This window comes from Equus quagga, chromosome 4 (assembly GCF_021613505.1).
Source record: "Equus quagga isolate Etosha38 chromosome 4, UCLA_HA_Equagga_1.0, whole genome shotgun sequence".
Classification (NCBI taxonomy): Eukaryota; Metazoa; Chordata; class Mammalia; order Perissodactyla; family Equidae; genus Equus; species Equus quagga.
The window spans coordinates 100,274,928-100,296,516 of record NC_060270.1 but is presented as its reverse complement, the minus strand read 5'-3'; the positions used below and the strand labels follow the sequence as shown (position 1 = coordinate 100,296,516).

Below are 21,589 nucleotides of genomic sequence, written 5' to 3'. Positions count from 1 at the left end.
GTTCGCTGGTTCGGATCCCGGGTGCAGACATGGCACTGCTTGGCAGCCATGCTGTGGTAGGCGTCCCACGTATAAACTAGAGGAAGATGGGCACGGATGTTAGCTCAGAGCCAGGCTTCCTCAGCAAAAAGAGGAGGACTGGCAGTAGTTAGCTGAGGGCTAATCTTCCTCCAAAAAAAAAAACAAACAAACAAAAAAAAATAGGCTTTTCACTATTTTCTTTAGGGTAATGAGATCTCCCAGGATTAAAGGCAGATAGTTGTCATCAGGATATTCTCTACTTATCCATTCTGTCATTTAATACAAAACAAATTCTATTAAGAGTCTTTATTCCATATGGAAAAGTACAGTAGTTGTGCAGAAACAAAACTACATAAGAGTAAGACTTTCACAAATATTAAAGAAAACAATAAACAATAAATAAGCCATAGTAGTTAGAGCAGAACTCATGAAAAGCCTATAAAAAATGATAAAGCTGTACAAAGTACACTGTACACGCTCAGGACCAAATGCAGAAGAGTGACACCAGAAGATTCCTGTTGATACAAAACCATAACGATGCTCACTGGAACTTCGTTACAACTATTCATTTTTAAAACGTCCTGCAAATATAGAACTTCCTTCTCCCCCACTCTAGAAAATAAATTTCACATCCCAACATATAAAACAAATATACTCCCACGTCTCTCAAACTAGCATTTTAACATCCTCCAATGCACACCATTTTCATATAAAAATACCTTTAAACCAAGGTTCATTCCTGTACCTTATCTTTACAAATGAATAATACATCAGTTTGGATTTAAGTAGCACCTCAAAGGTGTTCATATAAATGAGATAAAGTGCCGTTACTGGTATTCTGTTAACATGCCATAATAAGATATTGTTCAGTGCAATAACCAGCATGGATGAAGCTTAGAAAAAACATGCAAATATATGACTTTTTTTTTTAAGATTAACTACTTGAAATAGTTATATTTACAAGTCTGAATACAACTTAGCTATTTTAATATGTACAATATGGGACTATAAAGTAATGATTGTATGATAAAACAAAAGCAACAACCAACCACACCTCAAGTATCCAAATTAAATACTGTCCTTGCAGGATCTTGGAAGGCTTGTTCCAGGAGTGCTATCTATCGTTGTTAAAAGCAGTTTGGGAACCAGTTGAAAACTAATTTACGTGTCACCAAGAATGCTGTACTCTTAATATTTTAGCCCAAATCCAACATGACCACCAATTATGATTCCAAATGGCTTATACTGTTTCCAAATATTAAAAACACCTTGAAGCGGGAATCTAGTTCCAAAAAAGGTGCTATAAAAATATTTTTAATGAGAACCATAGCACAGATATAAGTGTTTAATCCTCTTAAGGGAACTGCTACGAAGGGAACAATACTTAGATGTTCTTATTTTGCTTAAAAAACAAAAAATCAGCTATATAACATTTATAGTCACATTTATGTTGAGCTAGAAATCACTCAGGTCTTAAATATATACTTTGGGATTTGACTCAATGGAACTGTAACTTGAAAACTTCATCTTTTCCAGAATACATCACCTGGATATTATGTCTTGAGTTAAACCTATCGCTAGACGTTTGCATTCTCTAAGAAATATTATGATTTTATCACATAGCAAAGGCTAGGAGGAAAATGGTAACCAAACAATTTCATAAGAGAAAAGCATGAGTTAATGTCTTCTCAGCTGTCTTAAATTTTTAACTTAATACGCATAACTAATTGTAGTTTTCGATTCTGGTCAGCATTCTTATTTATGGTGACTTCTAGCTATTCATCCAAATTTTATCCACATTTTGAATATATCAATGGCATCCGATCCACCCCCAAGGAAAAAAGAAAAAAAAAATATGGCTAAAAAGTAATTTTTCTCATGAAAAACCATTTAATTACCACCAGGAGCCAACACACAGTTTTCCAAATTCCACAAATGGGCCTCTCTTAAGGCTCACACGTTTGACTCTATGAATGATCGTTTTGGTTTTGCTGAAGGAAGGTGACTCCTGTGGGCTTCATTACTGATATGAGGCTGCTGTTTAGAGAGACTTTCCTGATACAGATGAGAAACAGTCTTAGTTATCCTGTTATCTTGACAGTGGCCTGGGATTTGGCACTTCTTTTCCTCTAGCTCCTTCACCTGTGCCCCATTGTGGACACTTCCACCCAGGGTAGGAACAGAACAGGTTTTGGCTTGGTTATTATATCCTCCTGCTTGTCTGAAGGAGGGCTTCTCCGAGTTCGAGGCCTGCAGGCCAGCTGCAGGAGACGTGTTTGTCAGTAGCCCCTCTGGCACCTGACAGTGCCAGGTGCGGTTTGGAGGATTGCTCTGCTGTTGGAACCTTGCTGTCTTATCCATGATGCCCATGAACGGAGTATTGCGTGGTCTGTGCTCCGCTGTGCCGCTCTGAACCTGGTTAACCACCTTGTCTTTAATTCGAGCATCTGGTCCTTGGACCTTGAAGCCATCTGAGAAACTGCTGCTCGAAGTCAAACTACTGGTTGAACTTGACATCTTAATGCTGCTGGACGGAGAACCAGAAGAGCCCGAGCTGGTGAGGGAAGCCGGGTGTCGCATGTCGCTGCAGCTCCCAGGCCCGCCTTGGTTGAGAGGGGCTACATCCACAGCCATGGGGGCATGAGACAGAAGCCTCTCTGCAGTTTTTATCTTGCTTGGTAGAGGATACGCAGGGCCACTCTCACCGTGCTGCAACTGGGCACTGTGGCTGCGGCCCAGCCGATCTCCAAAATGGCCAGAACCAGCTCCCCCCGCGAAAGGACCTTTTTCCTCCAAATGCTGGCTTCTGCTACCAGCAGAGGGGGCAGGGATCCTACCTGGCATGGGACTTGGGGGAGGATTCTGAGACGAGACCTGAATTTTTGTGCTACTGTTTCTCATGCCAGACTGTCCAGAACCCAGATGTTGGTTGGTTTTCACTATCTGTGCCTGCTTGGTGGGCTGCATAACCAACCCCGGCTGAGCTACAGGCTCCCGCAGGGGCTTGCTGATTCCCGGCCTGTTCTGTGGCGACACTGGCCTTATTTTGGACTGTAATCCTTCTTGGAGGTTTCGGATATACGGGGAGGGGACAGATGAGGATGGCTGGGATCTGGGAGTTGGGGAAAGGGATTCTTCCTGGGGAGAAGTTTCTTCTTCTTCTTCAGCCTCCTCAAGATGAAAGTGGTCGTTTAATCCAGGGGTCGGGGCATCCTCTTCGTTATCGGAGTCATTGGGCGGGGCGGGTGGTGGGCACTGCTGTTTCTGCTGTTGGCTCCTCTGGAGTTGCTTGCATTCCTCTTCCACGCGGGCCAGGAGCCTCTTGATTTCCTGATTGGTAGGACAGAGTTTCACGGCTTCCTGCAGGTCAGCCAAAGCTGCCACAAACTGCCTTTAGATTAAAACAGAAACATAATCACAAGCCACGTAACAACATGCTCTGAATGTAACTGTACATAAAACAGCTCTGCTAAAAGGAAAGAGAAGGTAGCTAAGGGGGTTTTGAACACTTACTGTGGTGGAAAGGACCCATTTAACCAGCTTAGAGTTACTCAGTGACTCAGTGAGAGTGCTACATTCTAACCCAGAGCTGTGCTACTCCAGGGACCTGCTGTGTCTAAAAAGACCACTGGGCTGAGGTGGTGGCATAAATCAGTGGGTGTCAGAATCCTCTAAAAGTCATCTTCACCACCCGCTTTGACCATGCCCACCTCTTACTCAAAAGTTTTATGACTCCTCCTCCCTTCCCTACCACACCTCTTCATGTCTCTAGTCGGCAGTTTTGCTGATAATGTGGACTAATCAAGGAACTTTATTTTGCAGTAAGTGTCAACTGGGGTGAAGGGGAGGAATAGTCATTGAGATGTCAGGAGAAAATAAAAGTTTAGCCATTGCTAATAATATCCACTTTTGTGCCTCTCAGAAGCTACCAATTTAGTATTAAAAGGGATGAGAGGCATTTGAGTAATGCTTATGAATCAGAAGCCCCCCCAAGTCAACCAGCAGCTTTGATACCACAGAAACACAAGAAAGCTTCTCTAGTCACGTATCTAACCCCAGACAGTACCTGCTGTTTCTCTTCGCTCTTGCCCTGGCATAAAAGGCTTCATAGGACTTTGGTTTCAACTCGAGAGCCTTGGAAGCAAATTCTTCTGCCATGCCAAAGTCCTGGTGTCAATATTTAAATACGTGAGTCAAAAGAAGCACTGAAACATGATTACGGGCAACTTTTTAATACAAGTTTTGTTCTAAAGGTTAGCAGAGAACTGGGACATAACTGGAGAGAGATGAAGGGCAAGGTAAGCTTGTTTTTTTTTTTGTTTCATTTTCAAGTTAGGAGATAGTAAAAACTTATTAATATTCTTAAGAGAAGAATCCAGTAGAGAAGCAGACATTGATGATTCAGGAGAGAGAGGAGAACAGAGGTAGAAGCAGAGTGCCAGAAGGCACGAGCAGGTGGAACCCAGCACACCAGCGGAGGGCCAGCCAGAGAAGGGCATGGATGCTTCAACCACCATAACAGGAAGGCAGGCAGAGTATGTGGGCACAGAAATAGGCAGGTCAATAGATTTGGTGGTGGGAGGATGAAGTTTAAAAAAAAGTACAAGAAAGAAGTACTGAAACAAATCCAGCTACTAGTTACAAATTGGCTATGAGTTAACTACTATTAATTACAAGTTAACCAGTTACTGGCATACCCTCTGAATGAACTTAATAAACACTAGGCAAATTATAACGTCTGCTGTGTTGAATGTTACGATGCCCTTTCCTTCTGAATCTGGGGATGGGCACTCCAGACAATGCTGGCGGTATATAGCTGGGAAGGGGCAAAGGAGCAGTTTGCATTTGCTTCTCATCACTGCGGCAGAGGAAACTATACCCGAGTGCATTCTCTCAACATCTTGAGAGGTGGGTAGTGACAGTGATCTCCAAGAAAAACAGCTTCCTATATGCCAGGTTCACAGAAATGTACAAACAAATCAGAAAGGAGGTCCCATGGTCTGGTCTGTGTAAGGGCTGGCCTTTACCACTGTGAAAACATTCCACTGCTAAAGGATTGGAATAAGGGGGCACAGCTTACGTTTGTTTTTCTTCGGCAGCGAGACAAATTGAGATAGAGGGAAACTCTTAGTTCATTGAATGGTCTCATGTCCTCTCCGAATCCTTCTCGAGGAAACTTCCTTAAGGCATACTGGTACCTCTGGGCTGCCTCTTTCATCTTCCCTTTCTAGGATCCAAAAATCACAGAAATGTATCCTTTTTCAGAGGCTCCAAGAGGAATAAGCTCCCACATCCTCAAGGTCCTGGTGAGGTTATTCTCCCCTCACCCAAAACCATTACAGCACATTGAAAGGATCCTGATAAGTGCTGTAGCAGAACCAGAACGCTAACTGGCATGTACACACATGGCCTCACCGTACGCACAGGCTTCCGCACATGTGCTTCATGCAACACAAAAGAAGCCAGCGTTCTAGGAAGGTATCTGCAAATGGCCAAATTGATAACTATCAATCTTAATACTTCGGATTATCTTTCTTCTCTGTTACATATTTTTTTTTTTAAAGATTTTATTTTTTCCTTTTTCTCCCCAAAGCCCCCCGGTACATAGTTGTATACTCTTCGTTGTGGGTCCTTCTAGTTGTGGCACGTGGGACGCTGCCCCAGCGTGGTTTGATGAGCAGTGCCATGTCCGCGCCAGGATTCGAACCAACGAAACACTGGGCCGCCTGCAGCGGAGCATGCGAACTTAACGACTCGACCACGGGGCCAGCCCCCTCTGTTACATATTTTTGAAACTATTTTCATGAATGATTTCCCATCTAAAGATATTTTAATGCTAAACGTAACAGAAATTAGATGAAAAAATGATACAGTTCCTAAGGCAAGTGGAGTCTTGCAGATAAACCCAGAGCTTGCTGTAGAATACTAATTTTTCTCTTAAAAGGAACTGAAGCACGGACTTTAAAAATCAGAACAGCACCGCACGTCATTTTCAAGGCTAAAGAAATCCATTTGCTCAGTCAGTTCTGTTGCACAGCAGGTATGAAGTCTGTTGAAAATGGCTTGATATTTCTAACATAATTGCCTACCAAAGTTCGTATTAAAACCACTTCAAAGCCACAACAATACACACCCTGAACTCAATTTCAAACTGATTCCAAGCCAGGAACCCTGCTGGGTCATGCTATGTGCCTATTTATTTGTTATTAAAAAAAGAAAAGGAAAACCTAAAACATAGCAAGTGCAGCAGCCTTGTGGCAAAAAGGATTAAAATCGTCACAATCTAGTTTTTTGTTTTCATAATCTTTTAATTCTGGCTAATCACAGATCTGGAAAGAATAATGATCTATGTAAATGGCCAAACATCCCTCTACACCAGGGGTTGGCAAACTACAGCTTCCAGGCCAACTCTGGCCTGCCACCTGTTTTCACAAATACAGTGTGATTGGGACACAGCCACGCTCATTCATTTATGTATTATCTGTGGCTGCTTTTGTGTCACAACGCCAAAGCTGGGTAGTTGTGACAGAGACCATACAGCAAATCTAAAATATTTACTATCTGGCCCTTAAACTTTTTTGGTTTAAGCTGATGTCTTATCTTGGAAAATTTAAGGTCCAATTTATTAATCTGTAACTCATATTTCCATTTGTAAGGGAAAACAGAAAAAAATTAATCCAGTTTCATGAGTAACTAAGCATTATATGCTATCTTTTTTTTTTTTTTCTGCTTTTTCTCCCCCAAATACCCCCAGTACATAGTTGTACATTTTTTAGCTGTGGGTCCTTCTAGTTGTGGTACGTGGGATGCCGCCTCAGCGTGGCCTGATGAGCAGTGCCATGTCCGCGCCCAGGATCCGAGCCAGTGAAACGCTGGGATGCCAAAGCGGAGCGCACAAACTTACCACTTGGCCACGGGGCTGGCCCCTACCTGACTATCTTAAGTAAAAATATCTCTGGAAACAGTTTCAAATTCCAGAAGCTTATGGATATTAAAAATAAGATAATAAAGGCTTGTGAGACTTAATGATTCTTTTCTTCTGAAAATGTCTCCTGAGTGTTCCTTGCCCGTGCGGCTCATGACTCCGTGCACTGAGGAATCTCTGCACGATGTGCCAGCTGAACTAGAGGCAGCTCTGTCTTCACACCAAGGCCTCAGGCTGTGAGTCATAGTTACAGCTGCAAGGATTCGTTTATAAATAATGGTTCTCGAACACAAAGAGAAGTGCCTTCTACCTTGAAGCTTCTGCTGTTAAGCTATGAAAGCCTGGGCAGGAGGCCTGGTGAGCATCTCTTGGAGCTTCTATTAAAGCTAAGCTACACGGATGCTGGGCAGCAGCACAGCTACGGCCATTACACACCAAACTAAGAGGCTGCTCATAGGCCATTACAACAACATACAGAGAGGCAAGACCACTTACTTTGTACATCATATTTCCTTCCTCCATCAATTTCTGTAAAAGTATAATCAAAATATCAGGTTTGGAAGTAGCCATCGCCCAAGCAGCATTTCCTGCAAAATAAACACGCATTCAGAGGCCCTGCAGTGGTCGTGGAGGAGAGGAGTTCAATACTTCTGTGGCCCCACCACAGCTAAGATCACAAACAGCAGAAAACCCAGCTGCAGAGGACACTGCTTGTGTGTCCTGCAGGCCTCCAGACAACAAAATAACGAAGGGAAGGGAGCAGGACACTGGTGAGCTGGCGTCCCTTCTGATCTGTCTATGCTGAACTAAGCACTTAGGCGGGGAACTGTACCTGGCACAGAGTTGTTACTCTGGTGAAAAATACTGGGAAACTAACATGTCAGAGCAGCTGTGACCCATCCCTCCCTTCTGAGGGGAATCTGGTGGGGGAAGTCAATTAACCCAGGCCTCAGAATAGTCTCCTTGTTTCCGGCATGCCATGACTGCCGGCAAGTGAAGGTGTGTGTTCTGAGCATCCTCTTGCTCTCCGCTGCACAGTCTGCCGTTCACATCTACTCTGAGCTGTCTTAGCTTTGGCCCCTCTGCCCTCTTCCCACCACCCATGCTCTCGGCCCTCCTTGCTCAGTCTACGTCCAGGCCCTCCCAGCCGACAGCACGGCCAGCCCCCTGTGAACACCTGCAGGGAGCAGTGCTGACGAGCACAGACTCAGGTTCAGCCATGACTCCTCCACTTACTGGGACCTTGGGGAAGCGATTTACCTCCTGTGGGCCTTGGTTTTCTCCTCTTTAACATGGTAGTATTACCATTACCTACTCAGAGGGTAGGTGAGGATTAAAGAAGTTAACGCATGACACTGCTCAGAAGAGCTCCGACACTGTGAACTGCTTACTAACGTTAGCGAATCTCATCATCTTCATCACAGGTCCCCTCCCCAGAACTGCTGTGGGCCAAGGGTCTGCCACATCAAACCCAAACAGTGAGGTTCCGGGTGCTCTTTCCCCCACATCCTGAACGGTGTGCCATGCTCCAGCCAGCCCTACAGAAGGGGTTCTCCCCACCCCCTGATGGCATATTCAAGGTCCCCCCTCTTGTCTCCTGTCAACACATGAACTCTCCCTCACAGAAATGGTGCCGGGGCTGCCATTTCCTACCCAGCTCACTGTGATTACTCTACAACAGTGGTTCTCAAACCTGGCTGCCCACGAGAAGCACCTGTGAGCTTGCGTAACCACTGAGATGTGGCCCCGCCCCCACCGAGCGTCCTCCAACTGCTCCCCGGCATGGCTCCCGGGCATCCTACACCCCGCAATTCTGGACAGCCCTGCAATACGGCCTCTGCTTCATACCCACACTGGCAGTCATACTCTGAGCTCTTTAACTTCGGATGGCAGTTATTAAATGAGCCTTAGAAAGGGAGGGAGAAAAAATCTCCCAACACTTGACATCTTACCCTGGGAGCAGGTTAGGTCTTCATGGTCCCTAACGTACTCTAAATCTGAAGCTAACCTCCCACTCACTGCTGAACTGAGGTGTTCACTGACCTAATTTGGCTCCTTTTCTCAGCAGTGTGACCACCACAGATGTGTTTCGACAACCAATGGCTCTGTCCAAGGGACGCATACCACTGTGGTCCACATGCTCAATCACGGCTCCCTTCTCAACCAGATACAGCACCTGCAGTGGGGAGAACAGAGGCCCTGAGGAGTGGCTCGGGGCAGGAGCACCGCAACCTGCCGACCTCCGCATTCTGGTGCAGGAGCTGGCAGTCTTAGTTTACTCTGATCTTAGATGCCTCTCGCAATTAAGGATCCTAAACGGAAATGAAGTTGACAGGAATCAGGGAAGAGGAGCTGCAATCCACAGCTAAAACTCACTCTATTAAAGTGATTTTTACATCAGCAATGAGAGAGGCAGGTGAACGCTCCCAGGGATGGGCACGTTGTGTACATGCACTCATATACCACAGATGGGTACACACACGTCATCATCCCTCTCTCTCTCACTCCACTTCGCAGGCCACAGAAATGAGACATAGTCACCTCTCTATCTCCAATTACTCAGGAGGTACACTTGTGCAATAGCTCCAATATGCTGGCAGGCTATGGCAATGGGCACTTCAGAAACACACAGCCTGAGTATAGCAAACTGGAAAGATTAGCTGCTTGGGATCAGATGGACTCAATTATAACTCACTTTAAGGCTTAGGAAAGACACCTGATTATTGTGACTGTGAAAATAGCAAGTTTGAGACCATGGTACGATGACTGATTTGATATAATAAAATAGTTGTCACTTAGATTAAGCAGAGAACAACAAGAAATACTACTTTGGCACTCAAATTGCTCTATTTACTGGAAAAGAAGTCTGTAGCCAGTTTAGATTTTCAAGTGGATCTGACAGATAGATCCCAGCAGTCTGCCAACTGTTCAAAATGACACTAGAGGGATTAACATCCAGAATATGTGAAGAACTACAACTCAATAACAAAAATCCTGATAACCAAATTTGAAAATGAGCAAAGGATTTGAATAGACATTTCTCCAAAGATAATATACAAATGGTCAATAAACATATGAAAAGATGCTCAACATCACTAATTATTAGGGAAATGCAAATCAAAACCACGAGACATCACCTCACATTGTTAGGATGGCTACTATCAAAAAATACAACAGAAAACAATAAGTGTTAGTGAGGATGTGGAGAAATAGGAACCCTATGTACTGTCGGTGGGAACGTAAAATGGTGTAACCACTCTGGAGACAGTATGGAGGTTCCTCAAAAAATTAACGAGAGAATTCCCATATGATCCAGCAACCCCACTTCTGGATATGTATCCAAAAGAACATGGATAGATTTTGAATAACTTGCAGGACCTCAAAGAGATATTCGCATCCATGTTCATAACAGCACTACTCACAACAGCCAAGAGGTGGAAGCAACCCAAGTGTCCACCAATAGAAGAACGGATGAACAAAATGTGATATATACACACAATGGAATATTATTTAGCCTTAAAAAGGAAGAAAATCCTGTTTCATGATACAACATGGATGAATGTGGAAGACTGGCTAATTGAAATAACCCAGTTACAAAAGGACAAATATTGTCTGATTCCACTTATATGAGGTACCTAGAGCAGTCAAATTCAGAGAGACAGAAAGGATGAAGCCTGCCAGGGCTGGGGGCAGGAAGGAATGAGGAGTTCTTTAGTGGGTACTGAGTCTCAGTTTTACAAGAGGAGAAAGTCTGGACACTGGTTGTACAACACTGTGAGTGTACTTATTAACACTACTGAACTCTTCACTTAGAAATGGTTAAGACGGCACATTTCATGTTGTTATTGACCACAATTGAGAAAAAAAAGAGAGACATTAGAATGCTAAGCTCTTTCACTCTTCCCTAAACTATAAGACTTGGTAAGGCAGTATAAGCTGAAAAAGAAAAGCACGGATATGTCAGGTTTAGTTAAATAGCTGTTTTTGAAAATCGATATTGAGTATGGTTCACAATGTCCAGGAAATTGAGACCACTTAACTCTAACATCTTGCCTTTTAAAAGCATCAAGATACTGATTGATGTGCAGGGCAATGCTGGCTTTTGCTCCAAGGTCCACAGCTTCTAGCACCCAAGACCTGTTTCTCTAATTAATCCTCACATTAGACAAATTTAACTATTCAAAAATGGTAACTCTCAAGGAGCTGGATTTTCCTCTACGACCTACTAAGTACCTGAGATGTGGAACCTGGCAAAGATACAGTTTCTCCCTGACAGTTTGCAGTTCTTTTTTTCTTGAGGAAGATTAGCCCTGAGCTAACATCTGCTGCCAATCCCCCTCTTTTTGCTGAGGAAGAGCTGAGGAAGACTGGCCCTGAGCTAACATCCGTGCCCATCTTCCTCCACTTTATACGCAGGATGCCTGCCTCAGCACAACTTGCCAAGCAGTGTCTTGTCCACACCCGGGATCCAAACTGGTGAACCCTGGGCTGCCAAAGTGGAACGTGTGAACTTAACCACTGCGCCACCAGGCTGGCCCCTTGCAGTTCTTAGTGTATTAAGGTTTTAGCCCCTCATACCTCAATTAGACTTCGGCATTTGTCAAAGAGATAGAGATATTGCCCAGAGCATTTTATATTACTTCTAGACAATGCCACATCACTTTAAAAACAAACCAGTTAATTATTTCATCAGCAATTTCTCATATATAGGGAAGTGATTTTTAAATGATCTCTACAGGAATTCTATTTATATGGATTATTCAAAATAAATACACGTGCATATGTGTATACATATTCAGGTATGTGTCTGTTGTATGTACAGTCTGTAATCACGCATTTTTAAGCTTTTAAGAGTCTATTAAAATATTTACTACAGTTGTGGAATAGACTGGATGTCACAGCAGAATTAAAGAAAAGTGACGGATGCGGCGCTGGCCTGGCACGCGGTGGGGGAGTGTGACCACCTGTGGGTACCTACAGTGTCTGCGTCACCGTAGAAGGCGGCCAGGTCCAGGGGAGTGCGGCCATTCTTGTCCGTCTGGTCTATCCCAGCTCCTTCCGCAGCCAGAAACTGGACCACTGCCCTGTGACCCTTCAGACAAGCCCAGCTTAACGCCGACAGACCCTCTTTGTCCACAGCAGAAAGGGCGGCACCTGAAAGAAAAGCCCATTCACAGAATGTGAACTCCGGAAGACAAAGCCCAGACCCAAACCTCACACCCGCCAACACGGAGCCTGACCAGCATGGCAACCAGGCACCATGAATGTGCAGCCGACGGGCAAAATGGTCATCTTTGTTACAGCTGAGTAATGGGTACGCAGGCTTCATTACCTAGCCCCTCTACTCGTGTGCACGTTAGAAAATTTCCATAACAAAAAGACTATTAAACTTTGAATCAGAAAGTCCTGAATGGGTGTGCCAAAGCTCTTTCTTTGCCCATCCAAAAGAAACCTAAGCAGGGCAGACGGTGCTGCTACCTTTTGAAAGGAGAAATTCCACGGTGCTCAAATGCCCCTCACAAGCAGCCACCATGAGGGGCGTCCGGCCCTGCTTGTCACTTAGGTTCACATCACAGCCACGTTCCAACAGCAACCTAACGATCTGAAAGAAACACTCGAAATTACGATCTCCCGGCTGTATTTTAAATTACGTTCACTATACCCAAGCAGGATTTTCCACCTTCAAAGGTAGTGAAAGGTCTCTCCCCTTTTAAAAACCGCCCTTGATTTGTGGAATCAGTGGGGCCTGTACAATCTTTCTATTTTATTCTATTCTTTTGAACAGAATCTTCTTCCAAATAGATACTCTTTTTAACATGCTCTATTTATTTCTTTATTCTTTAAAGATTTTATTTTCCTTCTTCTCCCCAAAGCCCCCGGTACATAGTTGTGTATTTTTAGTTGTGGGTCCTTCCAGTTGCGGCATGTGAGACGCTGCCTCAGCATGGCTTGATGAGCGGTGCCATGTCCGCGCCCAGGATTCAAACCAGAAACCCTGGGCCGCCGAAGCAGAGCGCGTGAACTTAACCACTCGGCCACGGGGCCAGCCCTTAACATGCTCAATTTATTACTACATCTATAAAACATGCACATTCTGGGCAGAAACAGTAATTTGGAGGAGGGAGGTTGCCAATCACAATCAAGTAATGACTGGACAGCCACAAGAGGGCATATGGGACAACTGAGCACAACCAAAGGGGGGTGAGGAATGGCCATGGGTCCCCACGCTGGCGCTGAAGCTACGTTCCTGTAGAGGAAGGGCACAGGCCAGAGGAAGGGGGCACAGGAAAACATTCACCCACCACACCCCGACACAACCTGCTTTTCTAAGACTCAGGGCTTGGCGGAGGGCTCGACCTTCACAGTGCGCAATTTTTAGCAAAGTTTCCTGGAGGAGATCCTCAGCCTCAGGACCATGCCTGTAAACAGGACCTGGTGATGAGGGTGGGGAGCAAAAACAAGAAACCAGAGAGGCGTCTCCTGTAACTACCATCCGGGGGAATGGCTTTATCCAGGGTAGGAGAGCCCCTCTCTGACACGATATTCATTCTATCGCCACAGCAACAGAAAGTGGCATATTTCCATTGTTTTCTTGTTCTTGATACACTAACAAATGCTTTCCAAACTTCCCCAGGACTAGGAAACAGACCTGGAGAGAGGATTAGCCAGGGCATCATGCAGAAGCCATGAGGTGACAGGGAATGGACAGTATAAAGCAAGCTCTGGGAAATGAAAGGAGAAAAGCCAAAATCTTGTTGCGGGGCCCCGTTAGCTCCTACCAGTGGAGCCAGCAGGAATTAAGAGGGACATGATTCCATGACGTAAGCTTGGGTCTAGAAAATTCTTTCTATAACAAACATGGTAAGATCCATTCATTTGTCATTTACATGTAACCTGGTGCCAGGCACGGGGTAGGTACATGGCCACTGTTCACAAAATGAAGGAGTAAATGACTGAACCTGCTCTCAAGGATCCTCTGCTCCCTTGAGTTAAAGGCAACAACATGTCACCTGCAGTCAAAGAAATCAGCCTGCATCACAGGGGTGGGCCAGAGGGAAAAGGCTTCCTTTACTAAAGAGCACAACGCAACCACTCTCCATCCAAGGATGCTGGACAAATGGGTTGCACGATCGCAACCCAACAGACAGTTACAGCAAGTCTTCCATTATGACAGTGCAGCCCACCCACCCCATTCCACCCCCCCCCAAGTTAAAAGGAAGTAGCTGTGGGTCTCTGACATGGTTACCAGCCTTGCTCCTAGTTACCAGCCTATGTGGCTGACTGCGCTGGCCTGTCAAATGTTTGCCTTTATCAAGCAGTACTGACAGCACAAGCAGAAGCCAAGAACACGAAAAAGACAGACAGGGCCCAGGGGAGCCACGTGTGGGCTCTCCATCCAGGGGAGATGGGCAAGAGTGAACTCTATCCCCACCCGTTGTTTCTGAAGCATTCCGGGGCCCACTGGGTACCTGCCAATGCCCCTGGCGTGCTGCACAAAACAAAGGCAGGACCCCTCTCCTGTTAGTCCGAGACACAGCAGCTCCACGCTCCAGCAGCAGCTCGCAGACCTCCAGCTTCCCTCGTCCGGCAGCAGCAGTCAGGGCTAAAGGAAAGTCACAGGGGAGGAGTGTGTTAGTATGTAGAGGCTAACGGTGGTCACAAGTTCTCTGACACTCCTGCCACTGAGAGGAAGGGCCTCTGTGTCCAAGCCCCCCTTGAATCTGGGTGGGCTCTGTGACAGCTTTGACAAAAAGAACACAGCGGAAATGACACTTGTCAGTGTCTGGGCCCAGGCCCTGAGATGGGCAACGTCCACTTCTGTGGACACTCATTCTTGGAACACGGACGTGTGAGGAAGCCCAAGCAGCCCTTGGTGAGACCCACGGGGAGAAGAACCGAGGCCCGTGTCTGGTTGACGGTCCCAGATGAGCTCTCAGCAGACGGCCAGCAACAAACTGCCAACCACGTGTGTGTGCCATCCTGGCAATGGGGCCCAAGGCTGAGTCAAGCCACACCAGCTAAAGCTGTGTGAGCAGAGGTGAGCCACTCCTACCGAGCCTCGCCCAATTTGCCCAAGTCAGGAGCCACTGTTTTCGTTTTATTGTTTTATTATTACTATTATTTTTACAGGAAGGGATGACCAGAATATAGCACAACACAAGCACAGAGATCACTATTATTGTCCAAGTCTGGCCTCTTACCCTAAAGTCATGAATTCAACAAGAACTAATAATTACTGAGGCAGTCAAGAGCACATCAAATCATTCCGCCTTTATGGAGCTTAGAGTCTCTGTAACAAGTGAAGACTCGGGATTAGGAATGTCAAGAAAGCAAGAAAGGGGGATCAGATTGTAGAGGGCCTTGAGTGCTTGGGCAAACAGCCCAGCCCCGTGTGTGATCCTGCAGGCAGTGAGCCGCCTGCTGGTAGGGGTGGTGCTGGGGGGGGAGGGGGACAGGATGGCAGGGGGAGGGGAGGAGTCAGGAATAAAAATGGCATGAAGGGAAAGTGAATATCAAGCAGGGTTCTCGTGACACCCTCACAACAGTGACTGTGCCTTCTATCCCCTAAGTCGTGATTCTTAAAAGCTGTAATTCTTAAAAACAGGGGTTTAGGGGCTGGCCCTGTGGCCGAGTGGTTGAGTTCACGTGCTGTGCTTTGGCAGCCCAGGGTTTCGCCAGTTCGGATCCTGGGCGTGGACATGGCACCGCTCATCAGGCCATGCTGAGGCAGCATCCCACATGCCACAACTAGAAGGACCTGCAACTAGAATATACAACTATGTACTGGGGAGCTTAGGGGAGAAGAAGAAAATAAATAAAAAATGTAAAAAAGACTGGCAACAAATGTTAGCTCAGGTGCCAACCTTTAAAAAAAAAAAAAGAGGGGTTTAGTTAGAAGAGGTGCCTCTAGTATGTCCTGTGATCATCACCTAGAGGAAAGGACAGCAGTAGGTTGCAGGGACAATCCCAGGCCAGGACAACAAGCTTTCAGTTGAGAAGAGGACAGGAAAGGGCTGAGGGTGAGGGATGGAGACATCTCAGGAGGGAGCATATATGACGCCGAGGAGGAGGAAGGAGAGGAGGAGGAAGGAGAAGAGGGGAGGAGGAGGGAAAGGAGGGGAGGAGGAAGGAGACCGTGGAGTGGAATGCTGTGGCTCTGTTCCTGGTGCTTGCCTGCAACAACTTTGTTTTTAAATACAGCCTCACAGCTACAAATTTCCAGTTTCCAGAACGGATCAAGTGTTCCTAACAATCAGTAAGCCATGTCAGGATGAAAATGGGGAAACAGAGGAATAGGCCCTTCACAAGGTGAAGTCCAAATGCCAGAGAACTTATGAGAAGTGCCCACCTCATCAGTAATCCAAGTAACCGAGAAATGGATGTGGAACAATGGGGACGCTCATATGCTGCAGGTGGAAGTCAAGACTGGGTGATTCGTTCTGGAAAACAGCCTGACACCATTGAGTAAAGCTGAAGATGCACACTTCCCACCACCCGGGAGCCACCCTTGCAGACAGGCGCCTGGAGGGGCCCCTGGGAGTGCCCCGAGAGCTGCGTGCAACAGCACTCAGAGCAGCCCCGAACTGGACGCAACCCTGATGGCCGTCAACAGTAGAACGCGGCAGTAAATTGTGGTATAGTCAAACAACGGAACATTCCACAGCAATGACAACAAACACTATGCCATCTCACAAACTTAACATCAATTCAAGGAAAACACAAAAGGACACACAGGCTGACTGTTCATACACAGAAACAGCACTGCCGCAGTGGTCTTGGAAGAGGCCCATACATGGGCCTCCTTTTAGAAAGGGTGGGGCCTAGCTCAGCTGTGACTCACTGGGTCTGTGTCCCCCTCTCCTGGGCACCTAAGACCAGGGGAGCCAAGGGCTCAGGAATGCAGCTTTCCACATGCACGTCTAGGTCCCTCTGTCCTCCTCAGACCCCCTCTCAGGAGAGATGGCCATACCTACTCCAACTGCCAGTCAGCCTGGCCATGGTGTAACCCCCAGGAGCCACACACATAAAAGGATGTAAACCTGGGCCTGATCTCCCCACGACAAAGAGCAGTTCCTCCGAGGAACAAAGAAGTCCCAAGGACACAGGGCCATGGGGCCAGTGAATTCACCTCTTTCCATGTCACAGAGAGGCACCCACATCTGCCCTACAGGTCACAGAGCTCTGCTTCCACCCTGGGGGCCTCCTGTGCTGGGAAAGTGAGGACGGTGGCGAGGCTTGTGGGAGTGAGCGAGTCAGGCAGCCCTACTCTTGGGGACCTAAGGATGTCAAGGTCAGGCAGAGGAAGATGGACGAGAAAGCAAACCCTCTCTTTCCAGAAGGGCAAGTCAGCTCGACTTTGCCTCTGGCCCTCAGTCCCGGAGGCAGGGAGTGTGTGACCAGAGTAGCTCGTCATTGGGCAGTCTTTCATCATGCTTTCCTGTCATAAGAAGGGCCCCTTTGAACAACAGCTGCCATCTGCATTCTGATTTTCTCAAGGCAGCGCAACCAGAACACACACAGGCGGGAAGTGCAGCTACCGCGGATCTCAGCTGCAGGCGTCACTCCCATCTGTGTTACATACCCGGGCTCGTTGTCACTGATCATACATCTAAACTTGTAAAAAAGTTATGAGTAAATATCATTAACAGAATGGTATTTATGTCAGTTTTTATATCAGATGCACTGGTGCAGAGGTGGGGGGTTCCCATACCCAGAATGTTTGAAGATCAGTGGCCACGGTGATCCTGTCTGTACTATGAGAGTCTAAGCCAGCGGGTCCTGCTGCCCAGGCATGTCTAGTGCAGTCAGCTCCTGCCGTGATGGGAAGGTTAACGAGTCCTACAGAACATGGGCCTTGGGGCACTTCATACATTATCTGGAGGGGATCTGAACACCACCCCTGTGAGTGGTGCATGAGATGGAAGATCCGGGCAGTGAGCCACGCCCTGGACCTGCTGCTCCTCTGCAACCTTCCTCGAGGCAGCAAACTCCTCCTCCTCCCCTCTCTCCTCTAGTTGTAGTTGACTCTGGCAAGGAACGAACGAATGAATGAACACACACACGTGGCTGGTGGGGACATGGCCAGCGCGTGTGCAGGACAACATGGAAAGGAGAAAGCTCAGGGCTCCTCAGTCGATGAGGTCTGAAGCAGCTGATCCACCCTAACATTCCATTCTCTTTTATTTGGTAAACAAGTTCTGCCGTATTATAAACGGGGCCTTTAAATCAGGAAGTCTGTTGCAGCTGCCGATGAATTTTTGCAAGAGCAGCACATCAGGAATGACAGCCGGCACTAAAAATAGGGCCGTGTGTTTTACGGAGCCACCACAGAATCCCGAAGTGGGAGCAGCTGACAAGCAGACGAGAGCGTCCCCCAGGCCTGGCGACAGGATCCTGTTCTGTTCCTTTACAGCCTGACTGGCTGTGCATCTGGTGATGAACTTCCTTTGGAGGTGACACAGCACCTACAAGCACAGGCTGAGTCTCACAGCTTCCTCAGGCCGAACACAGGCCACATTCTGCACAAAGATCCTTAACGAGGCTCTGGTTTTCAAGGGCTGCCGACAAATAGGACCTGTGTGTTCCTTTTTTCACTCAGATTGAATATTTTTGGCCGCATCACTCAGGACCCCTGAGGCTAGGGTGTCTCTCAAGTTTCAGCAGCCACAAGGATTGAAGGATACCATATTCGGAAACAAGCGAGACTGAAGAATAGTCAGCCACATGTTTAAACAAACAAATCACTGGCAAGACTCTGCTCAGGAATTCCAACTATTCTGCCGAGAAGGCCGACCTCTGAGCTGACCACCAGCCTCTACTGAGGGTCAACACACTCTGCCGGGCCACAAGAAAAGGGGGGAGGGACCAGGATGGAGGAGAGACCACCCGGCAGGGGGGCAGGCCTTGTCTTCTGGCGAATGAAATTCAAAGATGAAGGAGAAAAGACTTGGTATCAAATGGCAACTCTACAATCAAGGTGAACACATGGCACTTCCGAGGACTCAAACTGGACACAATTTCTTTTACTTGCAAATTCCTTAACAAAATGGCATTTTTGTAATTAAATTCCCATGTAAGTATCTATCATTTTCTGACAAGTCTGAATAATTTTAACTCAGCAATACTGTCCTCTGTCTTCAGAGCATGAGTAGATTTGTCACAGCAGGTGTTCATTTTAAGAAAACCCAATTAACACTCAACACTATGAACTTATTGAAAACAACAGTGAGACATGGTTCTTTGTAAAATGGATCATTTGCAGGAATCTTTTATGTATTAAAGTTCTCTGGGCAAGGATTTGATTTACAAAAACTCAACTCTCAACTTGCCAGGAACACAGTCATTCCACAGACAGGGCTGTTTATAACATTTTATGGCAGATCTGTCACTCAAACACACAGGGCCGTGATACCTGGGCACAGGATGGCCAGCTCGAGGCTGTAACGATGGATCGTTTATTTTCCCCTCATATCCCTCTGTCCCCAGCTTAGAGACTTTCAGAGAAGGGTGACAGGTCAGTGCACAGAAGCGGTTCCCCACTTCCAGACAGTGCCCTTTCCATACCTGGCACACTGATGACCCAAACCACCCTCCAAGGCTGGAGCTGAGCACGTTAGCAAAACAGCTCACACCTGAGAAGGGCACTTCCTCCTGGCTGAGGTAGCCGAGAATGAGGTGGGTAGAGTGGCTCAGCTTTGCTTTCTCTACTTGTGTTTATTTGTGCAATTTCTTCCCAAATATATTGGCTTTCCCCATCTTTTATAAAAAATGAATGGAAAACGAAAAAAATGAAAGAGCCAATATTAATTGTAAGGAGCGGGGTTCTCATAAATGTCATCTAGTTGGGACCAAGATGGAAACCATTAGATGTGACAAAGGCTGTGATGTTTCAACCTCAACTGGAGGCTTGCTGGACAAACCCCACACAACTGGAAAGGAGAACAGAAGCAAAAAGTGCACATGAAATGCTGAAAATCCTCAGCTGTTTTATCTAAAAGGTAAAACGTAATTAGGGATTTTATGATTTTTTTTTTTTAAAGATTGTACTTTTCCTTTTTCTGCCCAAAGCCCCCCGGTACATAGCTGTGTATTTTTAGTTGTGGGTCCTTCTAGTTGTGTCATGTGGGATGCCGCCTCAGCATGGCTTGATGAGCAGTACCATGTCCATGCCCAGGATCTGAACTGGTGAAACCCTGGGCCGCCAAAGTGGAGCTCACAAACTTAACCACTCTACCATGGGGCTGGCCCCTATGATTTTCTTTTTTTGTGAGTAAGATTAGCCCCGAGCTAACATCCATTGCTAATCTACCTCTTTTTGCTTGAAGAAGATTGTCCCTGAGCTAACATGCGTGCCAGTCTTCCTCTACTTTGTATGTGGGACTCCGCCACAGCATGGCTTGATGAGCAGTGTGTAGATCTGAACCAGTGAAACCTGGGCCGCCAAAGCAGAATGTGGGACCTTAACCACTACACCACTGGGCCGGTTTTAAAAAACTCTTTGGGAATGGTAGCCCCTCCTCCTTCACTTTCCAACAACTGACCTTTTACGTCACAGCAGAGGCTGACCACAGCCTGGACTTGGCTTTGGTGCCATTGGGTCTGGGGTAGGCTGTCACACTGAGGGCCTCCCGGAGGCTGGCCCTGAGGTCCTGACTGAATGAAAGTAGCATCGCTCCCCCCAACCCACCCAAACAACAGGCAACACCCCCTCCTCCACCTTCTAGGAACAGGGCTAAGATTTATAAACGCCAAATCTCACAGCCTCGCTTTGTTAGGCACTTCCTTCCGTTGTTGAGGGAGGGGAGAGTTTCCGTTAGAAGAACAAACTTCCTAACAGCTATAAATTCTTCATCTCCACAAAGACTGGGCAGATATTTGACCTAGTCCTCAACAACGTAAAGGATAAAATGAAACACAACAAAGATTACTCTTACTGAAAAATGTCACTGTGTTGGGAGACGACCCCCCGAGAAACCTCCAGGACCCCCAGCCCTGACTGAAGTCCCTGCTGGGAGGGGCGCAGCCGCTCAGCGACCTTATGACGGGAAGCCAGCACGGCCCAAAGGCTCTCTGAATTTACCAAGCTGTTGTTTGGAACACCTTCCTTGTTATTCTGACCCTCCTTATTGTTCTCCACTTGGCAGAAGTCTCCCAGGAGGCCTACAGCGGCAGGCCAGGCTGGGGTCAAGGACAGGGAATCTGTGTTCCAAGGCAACAGGCAGCCACCAGGCATCCCATGAAGATATTCGCTCCCCCACATCAGCCCAGTGCCCGACGAGCTCCCTACGAGGGGCTGAAACAGGGCGGGAAGCAAATCTGAGGAACCAAGACACCCTTGACATGTTACAAGTTCTCCTGTAAAAACACGCTGTCAGTCTCCATGAATAGATTAAAGATCAAAAACATGAATCTCAAATTGCCAAGGAATTCTTTAAAGAAATGAAATGTGTAATTGTCACTAAGCAGGACTTCCTATATGACCAAGATTCTTTTCTGCCCTTCGTATCCATAAAGTAATTGCAAATAACTGTGAGATTCTATCACTTAAGCATTCATTTCAATGAATCAAGACCAAAGGTACAGCATAAATTAATATATACAATAATAATTAACATTAACAATCAACTCATCGCAACTCTGGCA

General features: G+C 46.5%; 1 protein-coding gene across 17 annotated transcripts in view; it reads right to left on the bottom strand.

The window, feature by feature from the left end:
- Positions 1–312: 312 nt before the first annotated feature.
- The window catches only part of TANC1 (tetratricopeptide repeat, ankyrin repeat and coiled-coil containing 1), a 228,885-nt gene continuing 207,608 nt past the window's right edge, over positions 313–21,589 (bottom strand). For all 17 annotated transcript variants that reach the window (XM_046659728.1, XM_046659730.1, XM_046659740.1 and 14 more), the window contains 8 exons: positions 14,416–14,549; positions 12,425–12,548; positions 11,925–12,100; positions 8,990–9,122; positions 7,442–7,533; positions 5,102–5,248; positions 4,088–4,188; positions 313–3,412 (listed from right to left, as the gene is read on the bottom strand). In XM_046659728.1, the coding sequence (XP_046515684.1) occupies positions 1,975–3,412; positions 4,088–4,188; positions 5,102–5,248; positions 7,442–7,533; positions 8,990–9,122; positions 11,925–12,100; positions 12,425–12,548; positions 14,416–14,549 (2,345 nt within the window). In that variant the 3' untranslated portion in view covers positions 313–1,974. The remainder of the gene's footprint in view (positions 3,413–4,087; positions 4,189–5,101; positions 5,249–7,441; positions 7,534–8,989; positions 9,123–11,924; positions 12,101–12,424; positions 12,549–14,415; positions 14,550–21,589) is intronic.